This window comes from Bombina bombina, chromosome 3 (genome assembly GCF_027579735.1).
Source record: "Bombina bombina isolate aBomBom1 chromosome 3, aBomBom1.pri, whole genome shotgun sequence".
Classification (NCBI taxonomy): Eukaryota; Metazoa; Chordata; class Amphibia; order Anura; family Bombinatoridae; genus Bombina; species Bombina bombina.
In genome coordinates, this window is record NC_069501.1 from 1,215,390,949 (window position 1) to 1,215,418,713 (window position 27,765).

Genomic DNA, 27,765 nt, shown 5'->3' on the forward strand with positions numbered 1-27,765 from the left:
TTTTGTATTAGCAGAAAATTCATGAAGAAGTAATTGGAGTTTTCACACCGTACGACTGTGTAAATGTTAGGCATGTTTAATATTAAATTATTAACATTTCTCTCTTCTGGTGGTATTTGTGCTAAATGAAATGTTTACTTTCTTGAAATTCAGAGGTCAAGTACTTTCTTTCTTGATTAATTGAAAGGTTTTGTAGCAGAAAAGATTTTTGCAAGACAAAAAAAAATGTCACGTTTCTCAGACAGGGTTTAGTATTTGTGTTCATTTGAAAATCTGTAGCTAAAAGTTTTTCATGCAGACAATAGCAGACCACATACTCCTTAATTATCCCCAATCCTCTGAGTGGTGTTCACATCAACAGAACTGCTTGTTGTGGGATAAATACCATCTAATGATTTGCTAAGGAAGATCTATTCTTTTACCCTGAAGACAAAAAATGCATCTTTTCAACTATCCTGTTAACTTTCTTCTCTGCCAATATATAGTGTTACCTGAATTCATTCAAACAGCCCTAGTTATGTCATTCAAGATGTTCTGGGAAGAATTGATAGTTATTGAAGCCATTCAGTGAACTCATTTGAGAGGTTTTTATGGAATGCAACCTTTTAACCCCTTCCCACTCTGCCCTTGAAGTCTTTTATTATTATTATTATTATTATTTGTTGATTCTGAAAAAAAGGGTATATTGTTTATGTGTGGCACTTTATTATATCATAAATAAATGGTCTTTTCCTGTGTAAACAGTACTAATTAACCTTTTACCCTGTATATATGAGGCCAACCCCTGTTCTACATGTGTTTTCTTTAACGTCTAGCTCTGATGCAAGTTTATATCAGGACCATTTGCTGGCGTGCTAGTGGCAATCTCTCAGCTCTTTGTTTTCATGTAGAGGTAAATAGGTGATCTTATGAGCAAAGTGACATATTCATGTTTATGGTATTTTTTTTAATGCAACCTCACAAAAAATGTATTCTCTGACTTCAGAGGCTGCATTATACATCCCTTTTGTATATATGTGTGTGTGTGTATATATATTATATAGATATAGTCATGTAGATTGGAGTAGCCGTGTTAGTTCAGAGATTTAGATATCAAAATAACAAGGATATATCTTAAAACATAGGGTGGCAAAAAAGAAAGAAAGTGTTTCATGTCATATTACAGCTTATACATGTGACCTAAATGCAGTAGTACCCTCAGAAAGATAGCACAGTACTGTAATCAGAAAAGTAATATTTGTTTTAAACAATTATAGACCATTATTTGCATTTTAGGACACAAACCAAAGACACAGGCAGAATAGATTTTGACTTACAGACAAGAAAAAGTGTGTGTGTGTGTGTATATATATATATATATATATATATATATATATATATATATATATATATATATATATATATATATATATATATACACACACATACACACACGTTTGTGTTTTAGAATAAGTTAGGATTTTGGAATTCTGGATTTGGGGATTAGTACCTATACATAAATTGTAATAATTAGTCCTAAATGGATTGGTGCAATTATATTTACACTAAAAAGTTGAAATATTTTCAATTTATCACCATTTTCTGAATGTTTTTCATGAACAGATTCCTAAATATATTGCCTGTTAAATCTTATTTATTGTTGCTGAATATACACTAAAATCATCATTGATGGTATCTGAAAATGTGTTTTTCAATTATATTTTTTTTTCCCTTTAGAATGTTATGACTAATCTCCTTTATATTGTGATGTCTTAATACATTTTAACCCCTTGACTGCCAGTTGTTTAAACACAAAGTATTGTCTTGCAATCAATAACAGTTAATTGATATCTGCATTTAAGGTCAAGCTGATTTAAATCTGATGTCTCTGTTTTACCGATTTAGTTAAAAGGTTATTTCTCTCAGTCTAAGGTGGTCCCAGTTTTCTATACTGTATTATTGATGCTGGTTAAACCATGGGCTTTTAAGCTGTCTGGTTATTTACGCCTGGGCTGTAGTGCTTGCTGTTTTTCTACTGATTTTAGACACTTTCTGTTCCCTGGGGTACACCACTTGTGTAAAAATCCGCAGCTTGCTAATAAACATGTCCCACACAGAGACAGAGTGTCTGGGGTCTCTACTAGATGATTTCAGTGGCTCAATAACAAGAGGTGCAGGTAACGTGTGACCTTTGTTGACCCTACAGAGATGTCACCATCCTATATGTGCTGGATAGCTAAGATGACATTTAAATGGCCCAGAAGCTTAGTGGATTGTGATTTGCAAATTTGAAGGATTTAAATAGTTTACATAGAGAAGCCAATCATGTCCTGGAGTTTTATTCAATAGGAAAGGAGCTAATGTGCATCCACTGTGCCATTATGTTGTGTGTGTTTTTGAGAGCGTACAGGTAATCATTACTTTCAGATATTAAACAGACATTAAACAATTTTTCTATCCATGCATTTTAGCGATTAACGGGATATTATACACAGACTAAAAACTCTGTTTCAGTTTAAATTTAAACGAATACTGTCGTATTGATTTTGCACATCCCCCTTAAAGAGACATGAAACTCAATTTTTTTTTCTTTCGTTATTCAGATAGAGCATGCAATTCTAAATACATTTCCAATTTATTTCTATTTAATTTGTTCTATTTGTATCATTTATTGAAAAGTGTGCCTTGGTAGGCTCAGAAGCTGCTGATTGGTGGCTGCACATATATGCCTCTAGTCATTGGCTTCCAGTACTGCTCCTTCAACATAGGATGCAAAGAGAATGAAGCAAATTAGAGAATACAAGTTAATTGGAAAGTTGTTTCAAATGTTATATTCTATCTGAATCATGAAAGAAAATGTGTAGGTTTCATGTCCCTTTAACTGCCACTGCACTATTGGTGGAGATGGTGAAGTATGACAAGAAATTATTTATTTAGGGCAGAAAAATGTTTTAAAAAAATAACAATTATATATTTGCAGTGTTATCTTTTAAATAAAACCTGACTGAAATGTCCCTTTAAGCAGTGATTTGCATACATAATTCACATTTTCTAAGCTTTTACACTAACATTTTAATAAAAAATTACTCTGTTTTGCAGTCCAGGTACATACCACTTAAAAAGCCTCCTCTCTTTTTATCTTATCTCATTTCCTGTGGACTATTATGACTGATATATATGAGCCCCTGCACTTAACACTGTGTAGTAGCATCTTACATGGTACAGGTGTGAATCATGCAGGGTGCTCTCAAGCCTCTCTGAGGGGCAGTGGAAATAAAATACAATTTGAAGAGATAAATTAAATGAAGAGCAGACAAAATAAATAGTGAATATACACTGCATATTTAGATATTCCCATGCATAAATAAAGGGACATTCAACCCAAAATGTGTATTCAGATAGAGCATACAATTATATATATATAAAAATAAATAAATATTCTTTCTGCTGTAAAATGCACTTCCTTCCCATGGAATTTTTTATGAAGAGAGTACTTGGGTAGGTATTAGGCACGTCTGGAGCACTATAAAGCAGCTGTTTTGCAACAATGTGTTTAACAATGTTATACACTTTTGAACACTAGATGTCAGCAGTGATTACTCAATGTATAATATTATTAAAAACAACTGCTACCATATAGTGAGTGCTCCAGATACTGCATGCTACCTACCTAGGTATGCTCAGCAAAGCATATCTATTAACAGATGTAGCTACTTTTTAAAAAAAACTGTACAGTATATCTAAATCAAGAACAAATGGATTTCATATCCCTTTAATTATTTTATTGGGGTCATTTTGAGCTTAATGTTGAGATATAATGCTTAGCAACAAATGTGATATAAACAGATTTCAGCTTTCAGAGTACGAAAGTCCTTTTGTCCAATAAAGATTAACCATGAGGATTGATTATTTGCAAATCATTTCATCTTAGTGATCTATTAGAAGTTTGTCACCATATTTTGTTGCATCACCACCCGCTCAGACAAACCTTTATCTCAGCAACTAATGTGACTGCTGTTCTAATTGGTTAGTAACTCTTCCTGTGATTCAGCTGTAAGGCTCAGGAATCTGTAGTTCCATTCTGAAATTTTGAGCTTTTCAGTTCCTGTTTGTGATAGAAGTACAGAACACTGTTATATAACACACTGCCATTGGCTGCACACTCTAGTAACCTATTTATAACTGTCCCTAATTGGCCACAGCAGAGAAGGTAACTTAAGTTATAACATGGCAGCTCCCATTGTTTTATAGACACAAACTTTACACTTATTTTGTCAATATTTAAACAACTAATGAAACTTTAAAAAATACATCTACGTGTTATTCTCAGACTAATGTTTTCTTTGAAAACATCTTTCTATTTAGCATTTATTTAGTGTTTAATGTCCCTTTAAGCCTGTGTTAATATTGAACATGAAATGAAAGAGGCAGAATTCATTTTTTCTTTATTGCATTTAAAGGAGGGCAGTTTAAACAGTAATTAAATGTTCATGGTTCAGATATAACATTATAAAATGTGCTTTGTTGATACGCATATCTAGGTATGCTCAGGAGCAGTAATATACTACTAGAAAATCTAGAAAATAGATGGTAATTGGTGACTATGCACGTATTCCCCTTGCCATTGAGTCACCAGATGTCTATGTCCCAGTAGTGTGTTGCTGCTCCAGAGCTGACTTTAATTATGCATTTAACCCATTTTCAGGGGTTAAACACACAGCTATGTGCAAGTTATAGTGCAATAGTAAAATGCTCTAACACATTAAACTTTTTTAACTCTCATTTTGATAGTAGGATATTCACAGCTTTGCAGTTCTGGGGATTACTATTTGAAAAACTTTTATTATGCTTAGCTAGCGATGGATATAAATTACATTATGTACTGATCAAACTATGAAGCAGGATCCAGTCCAGCCTTACTGTTTGATGTGGAAAAACTTCAATTGTTATGGTTAAATTAGAGGAAAAGTGAACAAAATAATAATTTACATAAATAAGCATTTTGAGGAATTCAATATGGGTTTAATATCCCTTTAATATCTTATACATTGTCCCATTTCCTTTTTAGTTCCCAAAATCTGTTTTAGTGATTGTGCCTTTAAAGGACCACTCAAAACAGTAGAATTGCATAATTTAAAAGTATATAATAAAAAGACAAATGGTTTAACACCTACTTTTGAATTTCAAATAAGCAGTAGATTTTATTTCTGACAAATTTATTTTTCTCTAATTCTCCAGCCTCCTGTATCATGTGACAGACATCAGCCAATCACAGACTAGAATACGTATACCCTGTGAGCTTGTGCATATGATCAGTAGGATTTTGTTCCCCAGAAAGTGTGATTATAAAAAGACTGTGCAAAATTTGATAATGGAAGTAAATTGGAAAGGGTCTTAAAACTGCTGCTCTTTCTGAATCATAAAAGTTTATTTTGACTTGAGTGTCCTTTTAAATGTTTAAAGGGACACTCAATCAAAATGAAACTGTCATGATTCAGATAGAACATGCCATTTTAAACAACTTTCCAATTTACTTCCATTAACAAAATGTGCACAGTCTTTCTATATTTAAACTTTTTGAGTCACCAGCTCCTACTGAGCATGTGCAAGAATAAGTGTGTATGCATTTGTGAATGGCTGATGGCTGTCACATGGTATGTGTATGCATTTGTGACTGGCTGATGGCTGTCACATGGTATGTGTATGCATTTGTGACTGGCTGATGGCTGTCACATGGTACAGGGGGAGTGGAAAAAGATAACTTTTAAAATTGTCAGAAAAAAAATCTACTACTCATTTGAAGATCAGACTAAGTGCTATTGCATTATCTTGTTATCTTGCGTTTGTTGATGATGCAAATCTACTGTGTTGACTGGTCCTTTAAATACCACTCAAACACCTATCTCAAATTTAGATTGTACATTTTTAATTGATCCCTGTTAGACTTTTTGACAGCTGTGTAAACTCAGTTTAAAAAAAAAAAAAAAGTCCATTTAATTCTAGCCATACCAGGAGCTGTATTGCAAATGCTAACCCAGTCTAGAGGAAAGGGACCCCCAGCTCTGACATATCCTTGCATTACTGTATATATGAAAGAGACATGGGGGTTGCAGACAGGCCATTACCCAAGAGTATTGCTCTCGTTCTTTGATAAATTCTAAGTGAGCTCTTGAAAGTTCTTCGAGTGTCCAAAGAGTCAAAACAGAAATAACCACTTATTTTCTCTGTTCAGCAAAAATCGACCTTTTAAGCCATATTTAGAATTCTTTCTACACTTTCCATTTCATGGTTTTGTTATTGCCAGAAAAAAAGAATAACAAAAAATGCAGTGCGACAAATGCACTTAACCTTTTGTTGAGAACATTTATGTTTGTAGATGTTGCTATACTTGCTATGTTTAAACTGACACTCAAGTCAAAATTAAACTTTTATGATTCGGATAGAACAGCAATTTTAAATAACTTTCTAATTTACTTCCATTAACAAAAATGTACCCAGTCATTTTATATTTACACTTTTTGCGTCACCAGCTGCTACTGAGCATGTGCAAGAATTCACAGAATATACGTATATGCATTTGTGATTGGCTGATGGCTGTCACCTGGTACAGAAATAGAAATAACTGACATTATGTACATAATCTCCCTTGTCCGCTCAGCTCTCCTCTGGCGGGCAGCAATCCGCTGCTCGCATTTAACATTGCACACGAGCGATCCAGTGTGGTTGTGTGCAACCCCGCCCTCTGTCCGGACACAGCCAATCACGCGCAGGCAGTAGTTGTCAATCTCCCCAGTCAAAGAGACCGGGGAGATTTAAATTCTCCACCTACGAATTGGTGAACAGGGCAGGGACCAGCAGTCTAAGGAGAGAGAAGGGCTTGATAAATCAAGCCCATTGTGTGCAGTAGGTTAGATAATATCTCTGTGAATGCTTCCTTAAAGAGTTTCTCATACAAAAATATCTGTACAGATTTAAAGGGACATGAAATTGCAAAAAGAAAACGAGCTAAAGCATTTTATTGTTGCGCAGTTGCTTACATGCAATTGTTTGTAAAGGGATCATAGAGGAGCAATGAGCTACAGGGAGAGAGCTGAATATATCTGGAGCCAATGAAGAGGCATATGTGTGCTACCACCAATCAGAAGCTAGTTACCAGTAGCCTATTGCTGCTCCTGAGCATATTTAGGTATGTTTTTAATAAAGGATACAAAGTGAACAGAGTAAATTGAAATATATTATAAAATTGCATGCCATACCTGAATATATATTATACATAATTATTATTATTATACTTTATTTATTAAGCGCCAACATATTCCGCAGCGCTGTCCATGGATACAATTCATTTAAATAAAACAATACAAGACTTGTTAGATACAGGACAAAATGTACAAACACATACAGGAGGGATTGAGGGCCCTATTCCCGTGGGAACTTACAATCTAGAAGGGTAGGAGGTTGAGAAACAGGAGGTGAGGACTGCAAGATTGAGAAGGATGTTAATACAGAGTTAGATGAGGGAAATGTTAGGTAAGTGAAATTAATTTATTATTGAGTTGGGTGGTAGGCTTCCCTGAACAGAAAAGTCTTCAGGGAGCATTTAAAGGAAGAAAGATTAGGGAAAAGCCTGACAGCACGAGGGAGAGTGTTCCAGAGGGTAGGTAATGCACGACAGAAGTCCTAGCATGAGAGGAGGTGATAGTTGCGGATGCAAGGAGCAGGTCATTGTTGGATCTTAGTGGGTGGGCTTGAGTATACTTGTGTATTAGAGAGGATAGGTAGAGGGGAGCGGCGTTGGTGAGAGTTTTGTATGTAAGGGTGAGAATTTTGAACTTAATTCTGCTGTGAATGGGGAGCCAATGAAGGGACTCACAGACAGGTGCACCAGATACAGATCGACGGGAAAGGTTGATCAGCCTGGCAGAGGCATTTAGGATTGATTGAAGGGGGGAGAGGCGGGAAAGAGGAATATGAAAGTTTAATTTTGACATCCATTTCACTTTTAAAGGGACACAAAATAAACTTTAACTGTAAAAACCTTACATTTCATGTTCTCTATATTTCAGGACAAATAACCTTTAGATTATAATGTAGCTTAAAGGGATATGAAACCCAAAATTTTTCTTTCATAATTCAGAAAGAGCATGTGATTTTAAACAACTTTCTAATCCAATGCCATTACCATTTTTCCTTCTCTTTATATATTTTGTTTAAATCAGGGATGTAAGCTTAGGAGCCCATTTCCAGAGCACAGTTTGGCAGCAATTTTTCAAGAATGTTATTAATTTGCAAGACCACTAGAGGGCAGCACTACTTCCTGCCATGTAGTTCTCCAGATGCCTACCTAGGTATCTCTTCAGCACAGAATATCAGAGGAACTAAGCACATTTGATAATAGAAGTAAACTGGAAACTTATTTTAAATGATATCCTCTGTCTGAATCACAAAATAAACATTTTTGGTTTCATATTCCTTTAAATTGAAACTATCTTTAGATAGATTTTTCTTTAAAAAATAATTTTATTTTAAAAAAAATCCTATTTAAATAAAAAAAATCTGATTTAAATAAAAAAATCTGATTTAAATAAACAACTTTTTTTTTTTAATAATAATGTATTTTTTTCCACTCTTTTAAGTGCAAAATGCTTTTACTAAAGGACAGGTTTTGACTTCCTTTAAGAGGAGATTTCTGATTTAGGCCCAAAATTGGTCACTATTACCTTTTTTGTGCAATTTAGTCTTCTTTAAGGGGAAAACCTGATGCAAATATTGCATAATCTATTTGTTACAACATGTAAAGCAGTGCTCAACAAATTTGTTTAAAAATTAGGAGCCAGTAAGGAGATTTATGAGCCAGACATACTTTTAGGAGCCAGATAGTGCTATTTGAATATAGATAAATGGAGAACAACCCAGAAAGTTAGGAGCCAAGGGTAAAATTCTAGGAGCCAGTGGCTCCCAGGCTCCTGGGTTTGTCGAGCCCTGATGTAAAGTTTGCATTATTGACACAGTTGACTGTGTGTTACCCCAGGGCTTGAGAAACCCAGAAACCAGGGAGCAACTAGCTCCTTAAAGGGCCATAATACCCAAATGTTTAAACACTTGAAAGTGATGCAGCATAGCTGTAAAAAGCTGATTAGAAAATATCACTTGAACATCTCTATGTAAAAAAGAAAGATATTTTACCTCAAAAGTTCCTCAGTAGCCACCTCCCATTGTAAAGGATTTCTAAGCAGCATTTTAATGTGTCTGTCCTGGGACATCTGAAGGGACTAGCATCGTGCACTCTCATATTATTTCACCAATCAGGTAAAGGAAGCTTACTATGAAATCTCATGAGAGTTAAGTCAAATCTCATGAGATCACAGTAAGAGTTCATGACCTCAGCACTGCTGATGCTGATTGGCTGCTGTTCATTTCTTCATTTTTTTTAATTTTTTTACCTGCAGCTGAGTATAACTTTTTACACAGAACTTACTCTGCTGAACTGAGGAAATTGTGAGGTAAAATATCTTCCTTTTTTACATAGAGATGCTCAGGTGATATTTTCCTGTCAGCTTTTTACAGTTATACTGCATCAGTTTCAAGTGATTTAGCATATGAGTATTATGTCCCTTTAAATGGCACCCTGGTTTAGAGCCCCAAGACAGCAACGGGTGTCACATTTTAGCTTGGTGCACTTGGATCATTTCAAGTACATACAGCTATTAAATACAACTCCAACTTTGGCCAAACCCATTATCTAATACCTTTTGTATTACCAATTCCGTGACATGGGGGAGGAAGTTAATGTCACTTGATTTCTCGTGGCAGCCAGAGCTATATCTTACCAAGGTGTGCAGATTGAGGGCTAAGTAGCCGCGAGCTTGTCAGCATATATGTAGCCTTGCTCATGAGCACGCTTTATGGCAGTGATTCAGAGCAAGCTAATTAGATAGAGTATGATGGCATTTTACAAAAGAATGTCCCTTTAAGTGCTCAAATGTCAGAATTCTTTACTATGAGGTGCGGGCAGGGGGTGTCAATCAACCCGATCAGAGCAGGCAGACAGATTATGGAGCAGCAGTCTTGTGTTTCTGGCGAGCCTGAAGGCTTGCCAGAAACACGGGGCTTCAAACTCCATACAGAGCTTGATAAATAGGCACCTATGTCTTCTGGTCTCAGGTTCATAAAAGGGCCCTTTTTCTTCGTTCTCTTGGTATGTTTATTTGAAAAGCAGGAATGTAAGCTTTGGAGCCGGCCCATTTTTGGTTCAGCACCAGGGTAGCGCTTGCTGATTGGTGGCTAAATGTAACCACCAATCAACAAGCGCTACCCAGGGTGCTGAACCAAAAATGGGCCGGCTCTGAAGTTTACATTACGGCTTTTTCAAATAAAGATACCAAGAGAATGGGAGTAAATTAGAAAGTTTGTACATTTGTACGGCTGTTATGAATAACATGTCAGATGCCAAGTTCAAGTTTATAATGAACCAGTGAGATTTGAGTATCTTATTGATTCAGTTGCATTGATCACACAATGTAATAATCTATTTGGCTGTTTTTGTGTAGTGCTTTTTCCTCGTTAGGTAAGTTGTTAAGTGGATTTGTTTATAAAGCAGACACAGAGCGTTTCTGTGGCTTCTCTTGTCTGGAGGACTTATCAGGACAGACATTATTCAGAAACCCTTTATGCTGTGAAAGCATTGTCTCAAGAATAATTTATTACAACATATAAAAAAAACAGCAAAGTTTACTGTACCATGGAGTTTCTCAGCGTAACATTGATGTATTATCCCATGATGCCTTGCTGTGTGTTACTAAATCGCTCTCCTAGTGCTGCTTCCGAGCAGTTTGTGATCAGTACCTGAAGTGCTCTGCGGGTACCAAGTAGTTCTTTAACAATGTGTATCACCCCATTTGGGAGGTTAAATGGACAGGAAACCCAAAAATGTTCTTTCATAATTTGGATACAACATACAATTTTAAAGGGACACTCAAGTCAAAATTAAACTTTCATTATTCAGATAGAGCATGCAATTTTAAGCAACTTTGCAATTTACTTCCATTAACAAAATGTGCATAGTCTTTTTATATTTACACTTTTTGAGTCACCAGCTCCTACTGAGCATGTGCAAGAATTCACAAAATAAGCGTATATGCATTTGTGATTGGCTGATGGCTGTCACATGATGAAGGGGGAGTGGAAATAGACATAACTTATATGCATTTGTGATTGACTGATGGCTGGTACATGATACAGGGGGAGTGAAAATAGAGATAACTTATATGCATTTGTGATTGGCTGATGGCTGTCACATGATACAGGGGGAGTGGAAATAGACATAACTTTTAAAATTGTCTACTACTCATTTAAAGTTCAGACTAAGTGCTATTACATTGTCTTTTTATCATGCATTTGTTGATTATGCAAATCTACTGTGTTTGCTGGTCCTTTAAACAACTTTCTATAGTCAAATTTGCTTCATTCTCTTGTTATACTTTGCTGAATGAACAGCATTGCAGGGCTAGCTGAACACATCTAGTTAGCCAATCACAAGAGACAAATGTGTGCAGGCACCAATCAGCAGCTTGCTACCACTAGTGTAGGATATGTGTGTATTCTTTTTAGACAGGGATACCAAAAGAACGAAGCACATTTGAAAATAGAAGTGAATTTAAAAGTGTCTTAAAATTACATGCTGTATCTGAATCATGCAAGATGTATTTTTACTTTACTATCCCTTTAAACACATCGGGCTCGATTTATCAAGCCGTTCGCCACATTACGACTGCAGGTTCTCACAAGAGAACCTGCAGTCAGGATTAATCAAGCAGTGGTCATTAGGCCGCTGCTTCCCTAATTCTTCTCCACCTCTCGTCCGACTGGGGAGATTGACAGCTACTGCCGCATGTGATTGGCTGCGTTTGCAGGCAGGGGGCAAGATTGCAAAATAGCGCTCGTGTGCAATAGTAAATTCCGCCAGCGGCTTGCTGCCCGCCAGAGGCGAGCTGGGGAGGACAGGGGCAAAGATGTATTCCAGTGTCCAACCTTGCGGGATAAATCAACCCCATAGAGGTGCAGTGTCGCTAGTCTTAAAATGACGTAGTCTAACAAATTAAATTGGAGTGCGTCATTTTTAGACTATAAATGTCTCTTTAATCTGCAACCTGTAAAGGGAATGCACACTGTGTACGTAGAATGCCACACACTTGCTTCTGATCTTGTACACTGTGCTGAGCCTGGGCACTTCCTACTAGAGGGATATAAGAGGCTTCTTGCAGTATGTGCTGTCTGCACTGTCATCTTTTACTGTAATCTCATAAAACAATATTGATTTTTTTTCTGCACAACTGATTGCTGCGGAGCATCATATATCTGCCTGCTCTAAACCTCTTAGTATTGTTTCCTGACGTGGTGTGAGAAATGTGCTAATGGTGCATAGATGGATATTGGAAGGTGATAAACATACAGCACCGGCTTCTTCCTAAGTTCCTAAAGCATTAGGAACTTATAGTGACAGTGAAGTCACATGTATTGGATAGAACATTTTAAGCTAGTTTGCACTTTCCTTCTATTGCCAATTTTGCTTAGTTCTCTTGGAATCTTTTGTTAAATTCTAATTCTAGATGAGCTTAGGAGCGTGCGTGTGTTCCTAGCCATTTGGCATCAGTGTTTGCCACAATGTTTATAGCAATGTTATAGTTGCTGCCATAGATTGCTAAAGATACTATATGGCAACAGTGTTGGCAACTATGTATAACATGGCTATAAACATTGTTGCAAACACTGCTGACTGATATCTAAAGACATGTACACTTCTGAGCCTATCTAGCTTTACTCTTCAACAAAGTTTAACGAGAGAACTAAGCAAATCTGTCTATGGAAGTCCATTGAAAAGCTAAAAAGAAATTGCATGCTCTACCTGAATAATGAAAGTATAATTTTGAGTTTATTTTCCCCTCTAAAGGGACAGTCTAGTCAACCTTAAACTTTCATGATAGGACATGTCATTTTAAACAACTTTCCAAGTTACTTTAATTATCAAATTTGCTTTGTTCTTTTGGTATTCTTTGTTGAAAGCTAAACCTAGGTAGGCTCATATGCTAATTTCTAACCCGTTGAAGGCCGCCTCTTATCTCCCTGCATTTTACAGTTTTTCACAGCTAGAGGATGTTAGTTAATGTGTGTCATATAGATAACATTGTGCTTACGCCTGTGGAGTTACTTATGAGAGGGCACCGATTGGCCAAAATGCAAGTCTGTCAAAATAACTTAAATAAGGGAGCAGTCTACAGAGGCTTAGATACAAGGTAATCACAGAGATAAAAAGTGCATTAATATAACTGTGTTGTTTATGCAAAACTGTGGAATGGGTAATAAAGGGATTATCTATATTTTTAAACCATACAAATTCTGGAGTAGATTGTCCCTTTAAGTGTTGTAGCTTTACTACTGTGTACTTCTTTAGTTAGTTAGTTAGCTAGTTAGTTAATACTTGCTTAGAGATATTTATTTAAATTCAGGAAATGAGGTGCATCGTCTTTGTCCACCACATATGTTAATTAGTATACAGTACTGACTTCTGCTGCACCAGGCCGACAGTAATTTTAACCACATCTGCCAGTCACAGATACATAGAGCAGTAGTTATACTCCACTTGTATCTTTCTCACCATTTTGGCTACCGGTTTTCTCCCTCCCTTTCATTGCTAGTAATGCAGAAAACAGTGATTTTAACCCCTCATGTCCAATGGAACACCACATTAGTTTCTTGATGCTAATCATTTTACAAAAGAGCTATTTTACACCATCTGCCTGTGTCTAAGGGACTGTTGAGTGAATTGCAGTGAACGATGAAGAACTTCCAAAACAAAAGAGAGGGTGCGTTTGCACCTGCATTCCCAATAAGCTAGAGGCTGCAGGAAAGTGTCTTAGGGGAAAGGTAATTTAAGATTATTTACTCATTTGCTTCTGACAAAGATGTATGCTAAAGAGTCATATTCCTTTTGCTTGTCAACTCACACATTTTTCCAAACTCAATTTCTCTGGTATAAAGTTTCTGATCATAGATTTAAACTCTCCAGATGGAGATATCTGTAAACTTGCACACAACATGTATTCTTTTTTGTTTTCTGACAGGTTAACATGACTTATCCCTCCTGTGACTCCTTGTTTCTTTAAAGTAAGATTTATGTATATGGAGCTTTGACAGATTCTTGATTAACATGGAAGCAGAGAGTGAGGGGGAGAGCCGTTCTCACTGAGTGAACCAACTTCGTGGTTATCATTTGGTGTATGCTGAAAGCCATGATTTAACAGCTCACACAGTACAGTTCTGGCATGGAAGTCTGCTCCCCCAGAGAATACCTGTCACTCTCTGAATAAATGAAATAAGGCTAACAGGACCAGGCTCCTATAGGGCTTGTAGCTGGCTGAGTTTAAGCCCTTTTTATATATATTTTTAAAGAGGTGAATCACTGCTGTATCACTGGCTTAAAGGGGCACTAGGTTGATTATTATAAAAATGCGTTGTCACTTTTTTAAGGAATCATTTGCAGCTGTAAACAGCAGTGTATATGAATATAAACTCATACTGGCTGTTATATACAGGTATCATATATACAAGGATCATGATTTAAAGTCAGAGTGCTTTTTGTGCAGGGTCATTGGTATATGGGAATGCATTCTAGCAGAGGCTTTTTGGGACTAATGGACTACTTAGGATCCATACATAACCTTATCAGGTTTCTTTTTTATAGTCAGTGGTACTGTGTGTCACAGTTGCAAAAACAGAAGTCCTGCACAGGATTTTAGTGATGGAATTTTTTTTAATTGTATCTCTATATTTCTCAATGTAAAGGAGAAGCATGTCCTCGTTACCCTTGAAATAATGCAGATCACCCAACTGTTAGATTTGAGAGGGACTGCTGTCCCTCTGATTATCAGGATATATCTAAGCCAAGGACCTTCTGGACACACCCACCATCCATAATATTCTGTCCACTATCCACCTGTGACCCTGCCCCCTCAGTTGTGCCCCTGCACACAAAACTGGTGGGCTCTTAGCCTCCTGAATACCCAAGATACTTTGCAGGCGAATAGAGTCTTTAAATTCTGCATGCTGGGCTGACTTGAAGGTTAAAAATCCAGACAACACTAGTAGAATGCTAACGACCAGCTCCTGGAGACACTGTTTATTATATCCAGTGAGACAACTTTACTGTAACAAAACAGATAAGTAAATATTCACAAACTTTTACATAAACTGTTTGCAGGCACTATGTGCAGAATTATGTAACACAAGGATAGCCTTTTGTTTGAATAATTACTTGAAAATACCAAATTTGGCAGCTAAAAGTATACTTACCTTGTAAGCAAAGCCATCCTCTTCTGCATGTCAGTTTATGAACTAGTGCATCATGGGCTCACAGTCTAATTACAGCCATTCAACTGCAGCTGTCAGCTGCTTTACCTAGTGCATGCTACATGTAGTTGAATGGCGCGATTGGGCTCTCTATCTTATCACAGTAATGCTCTAGTTTGAAAAAAAAAATTGCCATGCGAAAGATGGCTTTGCTTACAAGGTAAGTATACTCTTAGCTGCCAAATTTAGTATTTTCTGGTAATTTTTCAAGTAAAATGCTATCCTTATATTAGATCATTCTGCACATAGTGCAGAATTATGTAACATGTTGGAAAACCTTTACTGTCCCTTTAAGCATTATAGTTACTGGCCTACATTCAAGGCCTACAAGTCTATACTACATGCAAGGCGTACAAGTCTATACTACGTTCAAGGCCTACAAGTCTATACTACATGCAAGGCCTACAAGTCTATACTACATGCAAGACCTACAAGTCTATACTACATGCAAGGCCTACAAGTCTATACTACGTTCAAGGCCTACAAGTCTATACTACGTTCAAGGCCTACAAGTCTATACTACATTCAAGGCCTACAAGTCTATACTACATTCAAGGCCTACAAGTCTATACTACATTCAAGGCCTACAAGTCTGTACTACATGCAAGGCCTACAAGTCTATACTACGTTCAAGGCCTACAAGTCTATACTACGTTCAAGGCCTACAAGTCTATACTACATTCAAGGCCTACAAGTCTATACTACATTCAAGGCCTACAAGTCTATACTACATTCAAGGCCTACAAGTCTGTACTACATTCAAGGCCTACAAGTCTATACTACATTCAAGGCCTACAAGTCTATACTGCATTCAAGGCCTACAAGTCTATACAAGTATGTTTGTGCTGTAAATAGTAATGGGGTTTATCTAGTTCACTATCAAACCTATTTTATTGGTGTATGTGCATAAAAACATATATACTTGTATCCTTATGTATGTAGACGCATATGAGTAGCCTTGCATGAGAGCTGAGATTAATATTTCCTCTGTTCATGCATACCTAAGAAAAAAAACTCACAAAGCTCAGATTGGATGCTTGAGGTGTGATAAAGGTGTAAAAATACTGTGTGTTTCATTATTAAAATTCTTGTTATGTAGCTAAATGAAATTGCACAATTAAACAAACCCATTCCATATTATGCTCAGATGGGGAAACAACTGGAACAGATTAGAAGCATTAAAATGTTTTAAACTGAATTGGCAGCAGAAACATTCGCTGTGTCCCGAGTCTAAAATTACCAAGTTAATGAAATGAGTACCAGACACCCTGGTCTGCAACCACTTACTAACGAACGCTGCGGTTATAAGGATCTCTCCAATTCAACACCTAGCTGTGAACTATGGCTGGCACCAAGTGCAGCTGACCGGCTTGTTGTTGGCATTGACAGAAAAGGAATAATCCTTTGGATAAGGGGGCATGATAAGGTAACATGTTCTGTCAATCATTTAAATAGGGATGTAACACAGTACTTATTCATGATTATGAGAAATTGGAAGTCTAAATATCTTACTTGTTATACAGCAGCACAAACGCTTTATATATAGTCTTGCAGGTTTGAAGTAAGGTTTAAAGGAACCTTGAGTGCTTTCATTAGTAAATATATATATATATATATATATATATACACACACACACATATATATATATATATATATATATATATATATATATATATATATATATACTTACACACACACACAGTATATAATGTCATTTCAGAATTTAAAGGCACAATGAACACATTGTAATTACAAGATATTTCTTATGTTTTGCTGTAGAATAACATGCCAGCCAGTAGCCACGTTTAAACATTTAAAAAACAAATGAACATTGTTTTGCTGCAATTGTTTTTAAAGTCAAACTCCGCCCATCACTTGCCTTATTTGGAGTTGCCAACCATGGAAAAAGACAAGGCTAGCTACAGTCATTATGTTTGTATAAACTGCATTGTTATTTGCAGAAGCCAAGAAGATATATATATGTAGCAAGGTTTGCCTTGATAAGTCAGAAGGGTGCATTTCCATCTTTTTTTTTTCTCCAAAGCTGAATGCGTATAGCTAAACACTTTGTATTAAAATTTATCCCTTTTAAAAGGCAGGAAATGCATGTTGGTTCAAAACTGATCATGATGCATACTTTGCTTGCTGGCTAATAGGGACAACTCCTACAGTCATATTGGCTGACAGTGACAAGCCCCCACAACCCTGAGAAGATTTTCATTACTGTAATATATTTCATAATATCCCCATTTAAATGGAAAATGTACAGTACAGTCCCAGTGAACATGATTAGGGGAATGATGTTTGAAAACTCTCCGGCATGAAGAGAAATCACGCAAAATCTCTCCTTCACATCCAGACCCCTACATAGTTAGATAAATGGCTCCCAAGCTAATATTTGCCTAACATTTTTTTCTGACAGACCTCACAGTACTAAAATACTTATTAGATAATAAATCATCTATTCCTCAGACACAAACATGCAATTTGAGTAATTGAAAACTAGAGAAGAAGAAGACACGGAAGGGGCAAGATTTTATGTTGGACAACCCTTTTATACAGTATGGCTGCTAGACTAAGCTTTGAACACACATCCCAAGAGCTTTAGTTCAGAGCTCTAGATCTTCCAACAGAGTCTAAAGGATCGAATTGGTTATAATTGATTATAAGCCTGAAGAAACTGCAATTTTGTAGCCGAGAGACGCTTTTTCTTTTTTTTTAATAAGGAGCTCATGTTTGGCTTTGTGCTCTTCATTGGATAGCTTGTATCTGTATACCCAGTGTATACCTCCACATTAGCGAACTCTCTACGTACCTGGGGCCAGAGGTGAGCTTTCCGGGTTGCTCTGAATACCCGGTCTGCATGATTGGCACTGTTTGTGCTCTGCTGAATGTGAGTGATTTATTGAACTTGTATTACTTGACTGATAACACTATGCGGCACCTCCTGTTTTCATTTTTCAATAGTATAAAAGATCAGTATAATTTGTTATCAACAAAAATATAAACTGGTAAAATTGTTGTCACTCCAGCGTTTCTAACAAGGTTTCTCGGATTGTTAAAAGGGACACTCAAGTCAAAATGAAAGTTTCATGATTCAGAAAGAACACACATTTTTATTGAAGTTTTAAAATTTACTTCCCTTATAAAAACGTTGCACAATCTTTTTATATGCACAATACTGAGCATGTGCACAACCTCACAGGGTATACGTATACTAGTCTGTGATTGGCTGATGTCTATCACATAATACAGGGGGCAGGCAAATGGAAGAAAAAAAAATTGCTACTGCTTTTGCGAAATTCAGAGTAAGTGCTCTTGCATCGTTTTTGTTATTTGCGCTTGTTAATTATGAGATTCTACTGTCTGGTCCTTTTAAGCATTTTCTTAGAAAGAAAAAGAAAGAAATATAAGAAGGAAAGGCTTAACCATTTGGCTACTAAAGTTGACTGCAGTGCATTGAAATGTGTGCTGTGTCCTTTCTGGCACCTAAAAGGTGTAAAAAAGTAGATTTGATATATATTAAACTAAAAATTAAAAACCTTGTATAATGTGTATTAAAAAAACCTTTGCAGTGTACGTCTTACTTGTTTCACTTTCTATGTAGTGTAACCCTGAAAATGTATGCTTTTCCAGAAAGGCTGGAGTGCATTCTGCATCATCCAGAACCTTGACCCTGCAACATTCCACACACTGATTGCTTGATCAGTGTAGCAACTCAATTATATCTGTTTTTGACTGGCCACAACAAAGGAGAAAAAAGTAAACATACTCAAATGGCGTTCAAGGGTTATGTCCCTGGACTATAAAAAAAAAAAGAAAAGAAAATGACAGTTTTGCGCATGTTTTTTCGTATGCAGATCTTTTGCAATGTGGTAATTCACTAACTACTAATAATCAAAAATATTTTTATTTCCCTTTAAATTGATTGTAAAGTTTAATGGATCTGGCTTCCTCCAATCGTTGCGTGCCCCCTTTGGCGTCCAGCTCGTGAGGTACGCAACGATTGTAGGAAGCTGGATTCATCATCAATATGCTAAATACAGTAGAAGATGTAGGCGGTGGAAAGGCGGTATGTTTACTATAATGCAATGGTAAAATTATTTTACAAAAGAAGCGTCTTTGTAAAGTTTAAAGAATTAAAGTGCCCCTGTTTTTAAGATTATTTTTAGACACTGGTCAGTAATTCATTAAATTTTACAATCACTTTAAGTTTTGAGAAAAAATTTGTGCTACAACATAAACGTATTACTGTTATCTTTATTTGTAAAGCACCAACATATTCTGCAGCTTGTTTTAACCTACAGTGTGTGCCTTTCAGTAGCCGGTCCACAAATTCCACTGGGCTTTTGCACCCCTGCAGAGCTGGAAAGCCATCTGGTAAGAATTTCCTCCAGTTCAGGATGGCCGGAGGGTATATTTTTGGTAGATTAGAGGAACGCTAAAGAAAGAGAAGGGTTCTTTTTTTTTTTTCTTTTTCTTTAAGATTGGCTTAAGTGGTTCGCTTGTAGGAAAGATAATCCCTACACACACCTATGTAAAAGAAACAATTTGGGATTAGAGTGCTGCGCCCATCTGCTCTCATGCCTGAACTGACCGTGCGCTCACTGCTCATGTTCCAAAGCTTCTTTATCAGATGCCACATGTGTTTCTCTGAGTTTTGATTGTGAACAATGGCAGTTTGTTCACTGGAGTATGACTTTTTTAGGTGGAATTTTAATGGAGTGAAGGAAGGGGGAAAACATGGAAAAGGACAGGGATGAAAAGCGAATGAAAAAGCCAAAAACAAAATCGCTGAGTGCACGTTCTTATCCAGACATGTTGTAGTTGAGCTGTTGTTGTTTTTTTGCCTCTCATTTTCTATCATCTGTCTAAAGTGCCTATTGTAATGAATACTTTAGAAAGATTTGCAGAATCTTAATCTAATCCCTTCTTGATAGATAAGTCATTGCAAGATTGTGTAGGTAATGTGATTTATATTCAGCCATCTTGCTAAGGACTCACCTATGCGTATAATCCACGTGTCTTTTTACAGACTTTTAGACTTTAAAGGGAAAGTAAAGTTAATATTAATTTTCTTGATTCAGATAGAACATGTCATTTTAAACAACTTTCCAATTTACTTCTGTTATCAAATGAGCTTTGTTCTCTTGGTATCTTTTATTAAAGAGTAAAACTAGGTAGACTCATAAGGGTTTGGGAGTGTGCACGTGTCTTAAAGTGATGTTAAACTATGTGGATACTCAATGCTGCATATGAATAACGTATTAAAATGAATGGCAGTTTCATTCATCAGTTCCGTGTAATATGCGTGTATAACAGTATAATAGCACTGAAGCTTTTTTCCTCTGCCCCTCTATTATCATACCCTTTTTTTTTTTTTTATCACATTCTTACACCCTCCAATCATAAACTGTGCCAGCCGGGGTCCTTCGATGTTACACATACGCCCCTTACTCAGTGAATTTCCCAAAAATCTTCACAATAAACTGATTTGTTGTGCTTTAAATCCAGAGAGTGGGTTTCCTTATCTGTCTGTATATTTGAATGCTGCACTCTGGTTCCTTGCTTTGAAGTTTGTGAGAGAGCACTTATATTGGACTATATATATATATATATATATAAATGGATACAGTTGATCTGTATGTTTATATACTACATCTATTCAATACCAGTTTGATTTGGCTAAACATTTGTATTACTGCTATACAGCACCACCTACAGGGTACCTGTATGGTAGTACATGACATTTATTGGAGAATTATTTTCTGAAGGGCAGCTCTGCAGTTAATTTGAGAGCACGATCAGCTCTCTGTGTTCACATTGCTTATATGGACAACATAAATAAATTTGCTGTAGTTATAATACTCTATATAGTGATAGTACTTGAGATGTATTCTGCTATTATTTTTTTTTTTTTTTTATCTAATTGTTATTTCGTCTTGATATATTGCTTGTTATCATGCGGCCCAATCATTGTCTACTGTTATCTAAGCTAAAAATTAATTTAGTTCTCCAAATTGTATAATTCCCCAACGATTGACAGCACAACGTGAGAGCATATATTTGAATATTAGGTAGGTTGTACTGTGTGCTGCAAGACAGATGTAAGTTTTCTGAACTTCAGATCACATTTGTTGGAAGGTAACAGAGGTTGTGGTGGGCAATTTCTTACCAATGCCTATCAGGGTGCTAAAGATGTTGTCATTGCATGTAATATATTCTCTGCTGTTAGTTTTAAACAGGGCAGTGATAGTAGGATTTGCTAGTCTTTACATTGATAAATAGCCCAGGGAAAGTGCCAGAGAGGAGCAGAATCAGTTGTTTGTCCTTCTGAAGCTATCATAAACGAATGATTACTGAGGTTCTGCACTTCACAGCTTCAAACAGCAAGAGATGCAGTGCAGAGACGAGTCCTCTCCTCCTTCCTATTGGAGCAGCACTGCGCTCAGAAGGGAATTCGTTTTTTCCCCTAACTTTAATCTTAACAAGCTAATTAGCTTGCCCTTTATTTAAAATGTTTGCATCTTAATTGCTGCTGCGGTAATGTTTTCCCAAATCTGCATAACACATGAATCTGTAGTATCATTTACATATAATTAATAAGCCCCTGATGCAGTTTCATGCAAAGACAACACTTGTGAGATGCTGGTGCCGCCATTAATAACGAGCTGTGATTGATAAAAGGTGACATTTGCAACAGCCTGACTCCTGTGGGGTCACCAGCAGGCACAGTCACCCAGTGTTCTCCCCATTACCTATATAATGGGCACAGTACCTGGCAGATTTTACTGACCACTCAGCTAAAAATTAAGCCATTATTAAAGGAATATGAAACCCAAATTAGTTATTTTATTATTCAGATAGAGCAGGCAATTGTAAGCAACTTTCTAATTTACTCATACTTCAATTTTTTGGTATCTTTATTTGAAAAGCAGGAATGCAAGCTTAGGAGCTGGCCTATTTTTGGTTCAGCACCTGGCTAGGGATTGGTAGCTAAATGTAGCAAGCGCTACCCAGAGTGTTATGCCAGTGAAGGCAGCTGAGGGAGTGTTTTGTAGCTTGCAGTAAATAAGTATTTACACTAAACACAGGAGAAATGCATATCAGTAAATGCGTAATAAAAAGAAAATGCAAAAGCACAGTTTGAATTTCAAATGTGTAGTAGATTTTCTTCTGACAAATTTTAAACTTAGTTCTATATTCCCTCCCACTGCATCATGTGACAGTAATCAGCCAATCACAAAATGCATATATGTATATCCTGTGAATCTTGCACATGCTCAGTAGGAGCTGGTGCCACAGAAAGTGTGCATATATAAAGATTGTGCAAATTTAGATAATGGAAGTGAATTGGAAAGTTGTTTAAAATTGTGTGCTCTTACTCTATCTGAATCATGAAAGTTTAATTTTGACTTGACTGTCCCTTTAAGTTACTGTTTACTTACAGTTTTGAAACTGATTTTCTGATATTTCACTACAACACCAATATTTAATATATATACACACACATATTTATATATATATATATATATATATATATATATATATATATATATATATATATATAAATACACATACATACATATATATCTCTGAATCAATATCTATAATAATAACAAAAATAAACTAAACATTGATATGTATATATAGAGGAAGCTGTACTTATATCACAAGGCACCACTGAGCCCAATAATATGGCTCTATGTTCCAAATAAGGCAATTTCGAACACAAACGCTGAGGATCCACAGTGGTGCCTCGTGATATAAGCCAAGGGTCTTCCCGGACCGATATGAGATCGAACCGCAACTGACATCTGCAGCTTTGGCTAACCGAGTGGACACCTTTAACCCAATATACAACACGAATACCTTACCTCATATGATTGAGGTCACATCTTGTGAGTAGGAATTACTCAGGGGGATTGTGTTTTATTTTGCCCAGTTGGATTAAAAACGTTACTACACTATGAGAAGTGTTATTGTGCGCTTGTTTCTCTAGATTCCAATATATATATATATATATTTATTATTTTTAGCATTTGTTTATTTAAAGATACATTAACCAGAGATGTGATGTGCCCAGACAAATTCTGGAGTATAAAAAAACATGTTGCTCTCTAAATATTTTATGAATCCCTAATGCTCATCATATGACTTTGCTGCACTTGATTTTTAGTTGGTGTGAGACCCAGCAGACCCGTTATTGTTGTAACATGATAAATCATTATATTCTGAATTATTGCTCATGTGATCATTAAAGGGACGTTGTACTCTAGATTTTTTTTTGCATAAATGTTTTGTAGATGATCCATTTATACAGCCCATCTAGGAGTGTTTTTTGTAACAATGTATAGTTTTGCTTATTTTTCATAACATTTTGCTGATTTTCAGACTCTTAAAGGGATACTAAACAAAAAAAAATATATTTCATGATTCAGATAGAGCATGCAATTTTAATCAACTTTCTAATTTACTTATTTGAAATTTTCTTCGTTCTCTTGCTATCTTTATTTAAAAAAAAAGCAGGAATATAAAGCTTAGGAGCTGTCCCATTTTAGGTTATTTTTATATCAGTATCTGTGCATATTCTTCTTTATAGTAGTGTCTATTACATGCAGTTATATGAAAATCAGTGTATACTGTCCCTTTAGATTATAACAATTAACCATCTCACATAGCATGTGCACCTTTAAATGCCAATGTATAAATCCAGGCATGCCAGGGATGGATAGATAGATAGATAGATAAATAGATAGATAGATAGATAGGCTTTATGGAATAGAATATTAAATGTGTGAAAAGAAAAATACTTTTATATGTTACAGCATGTTATTATTGCACTTTTACTTGAAAATAACTGTGTTTTAACACCTGCAATGCACTACTGGGGCCTTTGTGAACACATCTGGTGAGGCATATGGGTGTAGCCACAAAATACCAGCTAGCTCCCAGTAGTGCAATGCTGCTCCGAGCCTACCTAGCTGTTCAACAGAGGATGCCAAGAGAACAAAGTAAATTTGAGAATAGAAGTAAATAGAAAATAATTGTAAAATAACATGCTCTATCCGAACCATGGAAGTTTTGACTTTCATATCCCTTTAATTACGTTTTGCAATTAATTAAGCCTGGGAATAAGGACATTTGCATCTATCGTTTCAGAGCTATGTAATTCAAGTAAAATCTACCTGGTGCCTTCAAAATTTCAATGCAAAACAATTCACAGAGGCGAGAGAAGGAGAGACAGCAAAACTAATTGCAGAATGTCAGTTCAATTATCTTGGCCGAAATGTTTTCGACTTTAATTAAAAAGGAAAATGGTCTTCAGAAGAAAAACTTAACACAGATGAGAAATGGGTTTCTTAAAGCAACTTCAAGAGAATCCATTAATTATCTGTGTGGCAGACCTGAGAATGTTTTATTTCTTTTTTCTTGTTTTTTTTTCTCTGCTTGAATAGCTGCCAAGCAGTGTATTTTTTTGTGTATGAGGTGTCGGAATACAGTGTCGCTCAGGTTCGCTGGTTCCTCTATTAAAAATCAGCCAGGTTTGGGGAAAAAGCAGGAGCCAATCAAAAGAAAGCCCAGAAACACGGATAATACATTTTCCATCTAGACCGAGAAGGAGAGAGTGACAAAAGGATGATTCTTATTAGCGAGCGAATATAGCTCGTTGCAGTGTAGTTGTAAAAGTTAGTATTGGCAATTTAATCCCCTTTTGACAATAGGGAAGGAATTTAGTTGATGGATAGAATGTTCTAAATTATACAACTGGCACTTTACTTAATCTGAGACAAAGAAGGATTAGATAAATTAAAAAAAAAAAAAAAAAAGAGAGAGATCCACAAAAATGGACAGTAGAGAGCTTGTAATTACACGATATTTGTGTTGTGTTGCTATAGAATAACATATCAGCCAAGCCTAAACATTTTTAAAACAAATTAACATCTTGTTTACTGCAATTGTTTATCAATTTTCCCACCATTTGCTTTATTTGGAGGGCGTAATCCAGGCTTGAGTCTGCAGGCAACAATGGTAGTCACACTGGGAGTTTGATTTCTGCGGCTGTCTCTTGTTTTACATAACTTTACTATAATGCTACAGTATTTCATTTTTCAGTATAGGTTGCAGTCTCAAAAGGCAAAGTCAGCTATTTCAAATGACAAAATAAAGAAGCTATTTGTAAACAATTTAATATACTCCAGAACGTAAACTGGATCATTAAAAGGGAATCAAATTTTACTGTACAACTTCCCTTTAAAGGGATAGAAAGGTCAATGCTGAACTGTGCATGAGTGCATTTCAATACTAAAAAACATCTTGCAATAGACTTCTGTTAGCTCAAATGCTTCTAGTAAAAGTTATTACTGTTTTTTAGAGAACTGCTGACTCTTTCACAGGGTGTGGTGTTTGAATGCTAGTGCATGAGCCCTCACAGCATATGTGTGTATGCACCTATAAAACAGTAATAACTTTTGCTAGAAAAATTTAATCCACCCATGCACATCAGTTATTTTCCTTCCTGTCCCTTTAAAGGGGCAATCTACACTAAAATGGTGATTGTTTAAATAGATAGAGAACTTTACTACCCATTCCCCAGCTTTGCACAACCAATTGTTATATTAATATACTTTATAACATTTAAAACCTCTACATTTCTGCCTGTTTCTAAGCCACTATAGACAGCCTCTTATCATATGCTTTTTTTTGCATTTCACAACAGGAGACTGCTAGTTCATGTGGACCATATAGATAACATTGTGTTCACACCCAAGGAGTTATTTAAGAGTTAGCGCAACACAGTACTAAATGCAAGTCAATAGATAATAAATTTTAAAAAATCATGTGATCAGGCGGCTGTAAAAAGATGCCCCATAACTAATAAACATGTATATGAAACTACAGACTTTTTTTTTTTGCATAAACTGTCAAGTTGTATTTCCTCAGATCTCCCCAGTTATTTGGAAATATATACAATGGGTTAAATGGGAATATATACAATGGGTTAAATAAACATATTCATTTGAAAGTGTTTTTTCCCCCCTGTAATTGTAGCCTCCTTACTCGATCATGTGCATCAATCTGCTCTCAAAATAAATGCTCTCTGCTCCCAAATTGGCTCAGCCTGATTTGACGATACGACCCTACAAAGCAATAATTGATCTTCTCTAAGGGAACTTGTGCTTCCTAAATTGTTTACAGCAGGTTATAGTAGTTTAAGACATTTTTTCCACTAATTAACTCTGGCACACAGCAGTGTAGCCACTTAACACGAGGACACCATGCACCAGTGTGGGCTAGAAATCTGCATACTAAATGGTTAGTAAAGGTGGGGTTAACCCCTGCCTTGCCAGAAATGCCTCAAGCTCTCACTCTGCATTTTGTATTACGTGGTGCAGAAGAGTGTTTATTAATCTTATAACTGGTGACCCACTATTAGCATTGCAGTCACTTGTCTCTGGGGCCTAAGCATAATAACGCTACTCTAATGACTAAATCTGTTCTGTAGACGTGTACAGCAAAATGACATATTTAGCACAAATATTCTGCATGTGTATGAAGTTCAGGAGCAAATTATGTGCGTCTGACACTCTTTGCTTCTTATGGACTCACAATTGGTGAGTTAATTTGTCGTTCTGCATCAGGGTGTTTGAGAGATGTCAATTTCAACCAACCCTCATATCTGAATCTAGTGATATTGGTTGGACTTGTGAGGAAGATACAATGGCTCATTAAAATGACATAATACACTGACTGATGTGACATAAAATATTTATATAAAGTTTAAATAGAACAATATATTTTTATATTGCTCTCCCTCCTATAATTTAACTATGAAAATTAAGTTTTCCAACTCTGAGGACTGGAAATGTACATGGCAGGCTTCACAAGGCTAACCCTAGCACATATATGTCTCTAATTAGCTCCAGCCTATGAGATCATGTAAAAAAACAGCAAAATAATGCTCTGCTGCTACCCCAGCTTCTTAGGCTGGGGTAGCAGCAGTGAGGCAGAGCAGAAATATCACTAGGGAGACCATTCGAAGCAAGCGATTGCAGGGACAGGTTGTCCCAGAGATTGTATGCCTGTCAGTGAAATACAGCGTATGTCTCATGTTGGTGCTGGATGCCTGCATGTGAGGCTATCCAGCAACAGTGCAATAACAGTCAAGTTTGACTGTTACGGTGTATACAACCACAGTGACAGACAGTCACATAGATTGTATATTTTAAAATGGAGCCTAAATTCTGGCATATTGCAGTGCATGCTGGTATCAAGCTCCACGGCTATCACTGGTTTCCTCAGGAGTGATATTGAAATGTCTTGACCCATCCTCCTCTCTCCTTGTCAGCACCTATGTCAATCAAATGTTAAAATTGATT

At 36.2% G+C, this 27,765-nt stretch overlaps 1 protein-coding gene across 3 annotated transcripts in view; it reads left to right on the forward strand.

Moving 5' to 3' along the window:
- TENM4 (teneurin transmembrane protein 4) overlaps positions 1-27,765 on the forward strand; it is a 953,133-nt gene that overhangs the window by 466,014 nt on the left and 459,354 nt on the right. The window contains exons 4-5 of one of the 3 annotated variants that reach the window (XM_053708672.1): positions 2,151-2,163; positions 14,992-15,014. The exons of the other annotated variants lie outside the window; for them this stretch is intronic. Coding sequence (XP_053564647.1) covers positions 2,151-2,163; positions 14,992-15,014 — 36 coding nt within the window. The remainder of the gene's footprint in view (positions 1-2,150; positions 2,164-14,991; positions 15,015-27,765) is intronic. 3 annotated transcript variants of the gene reach the window in all.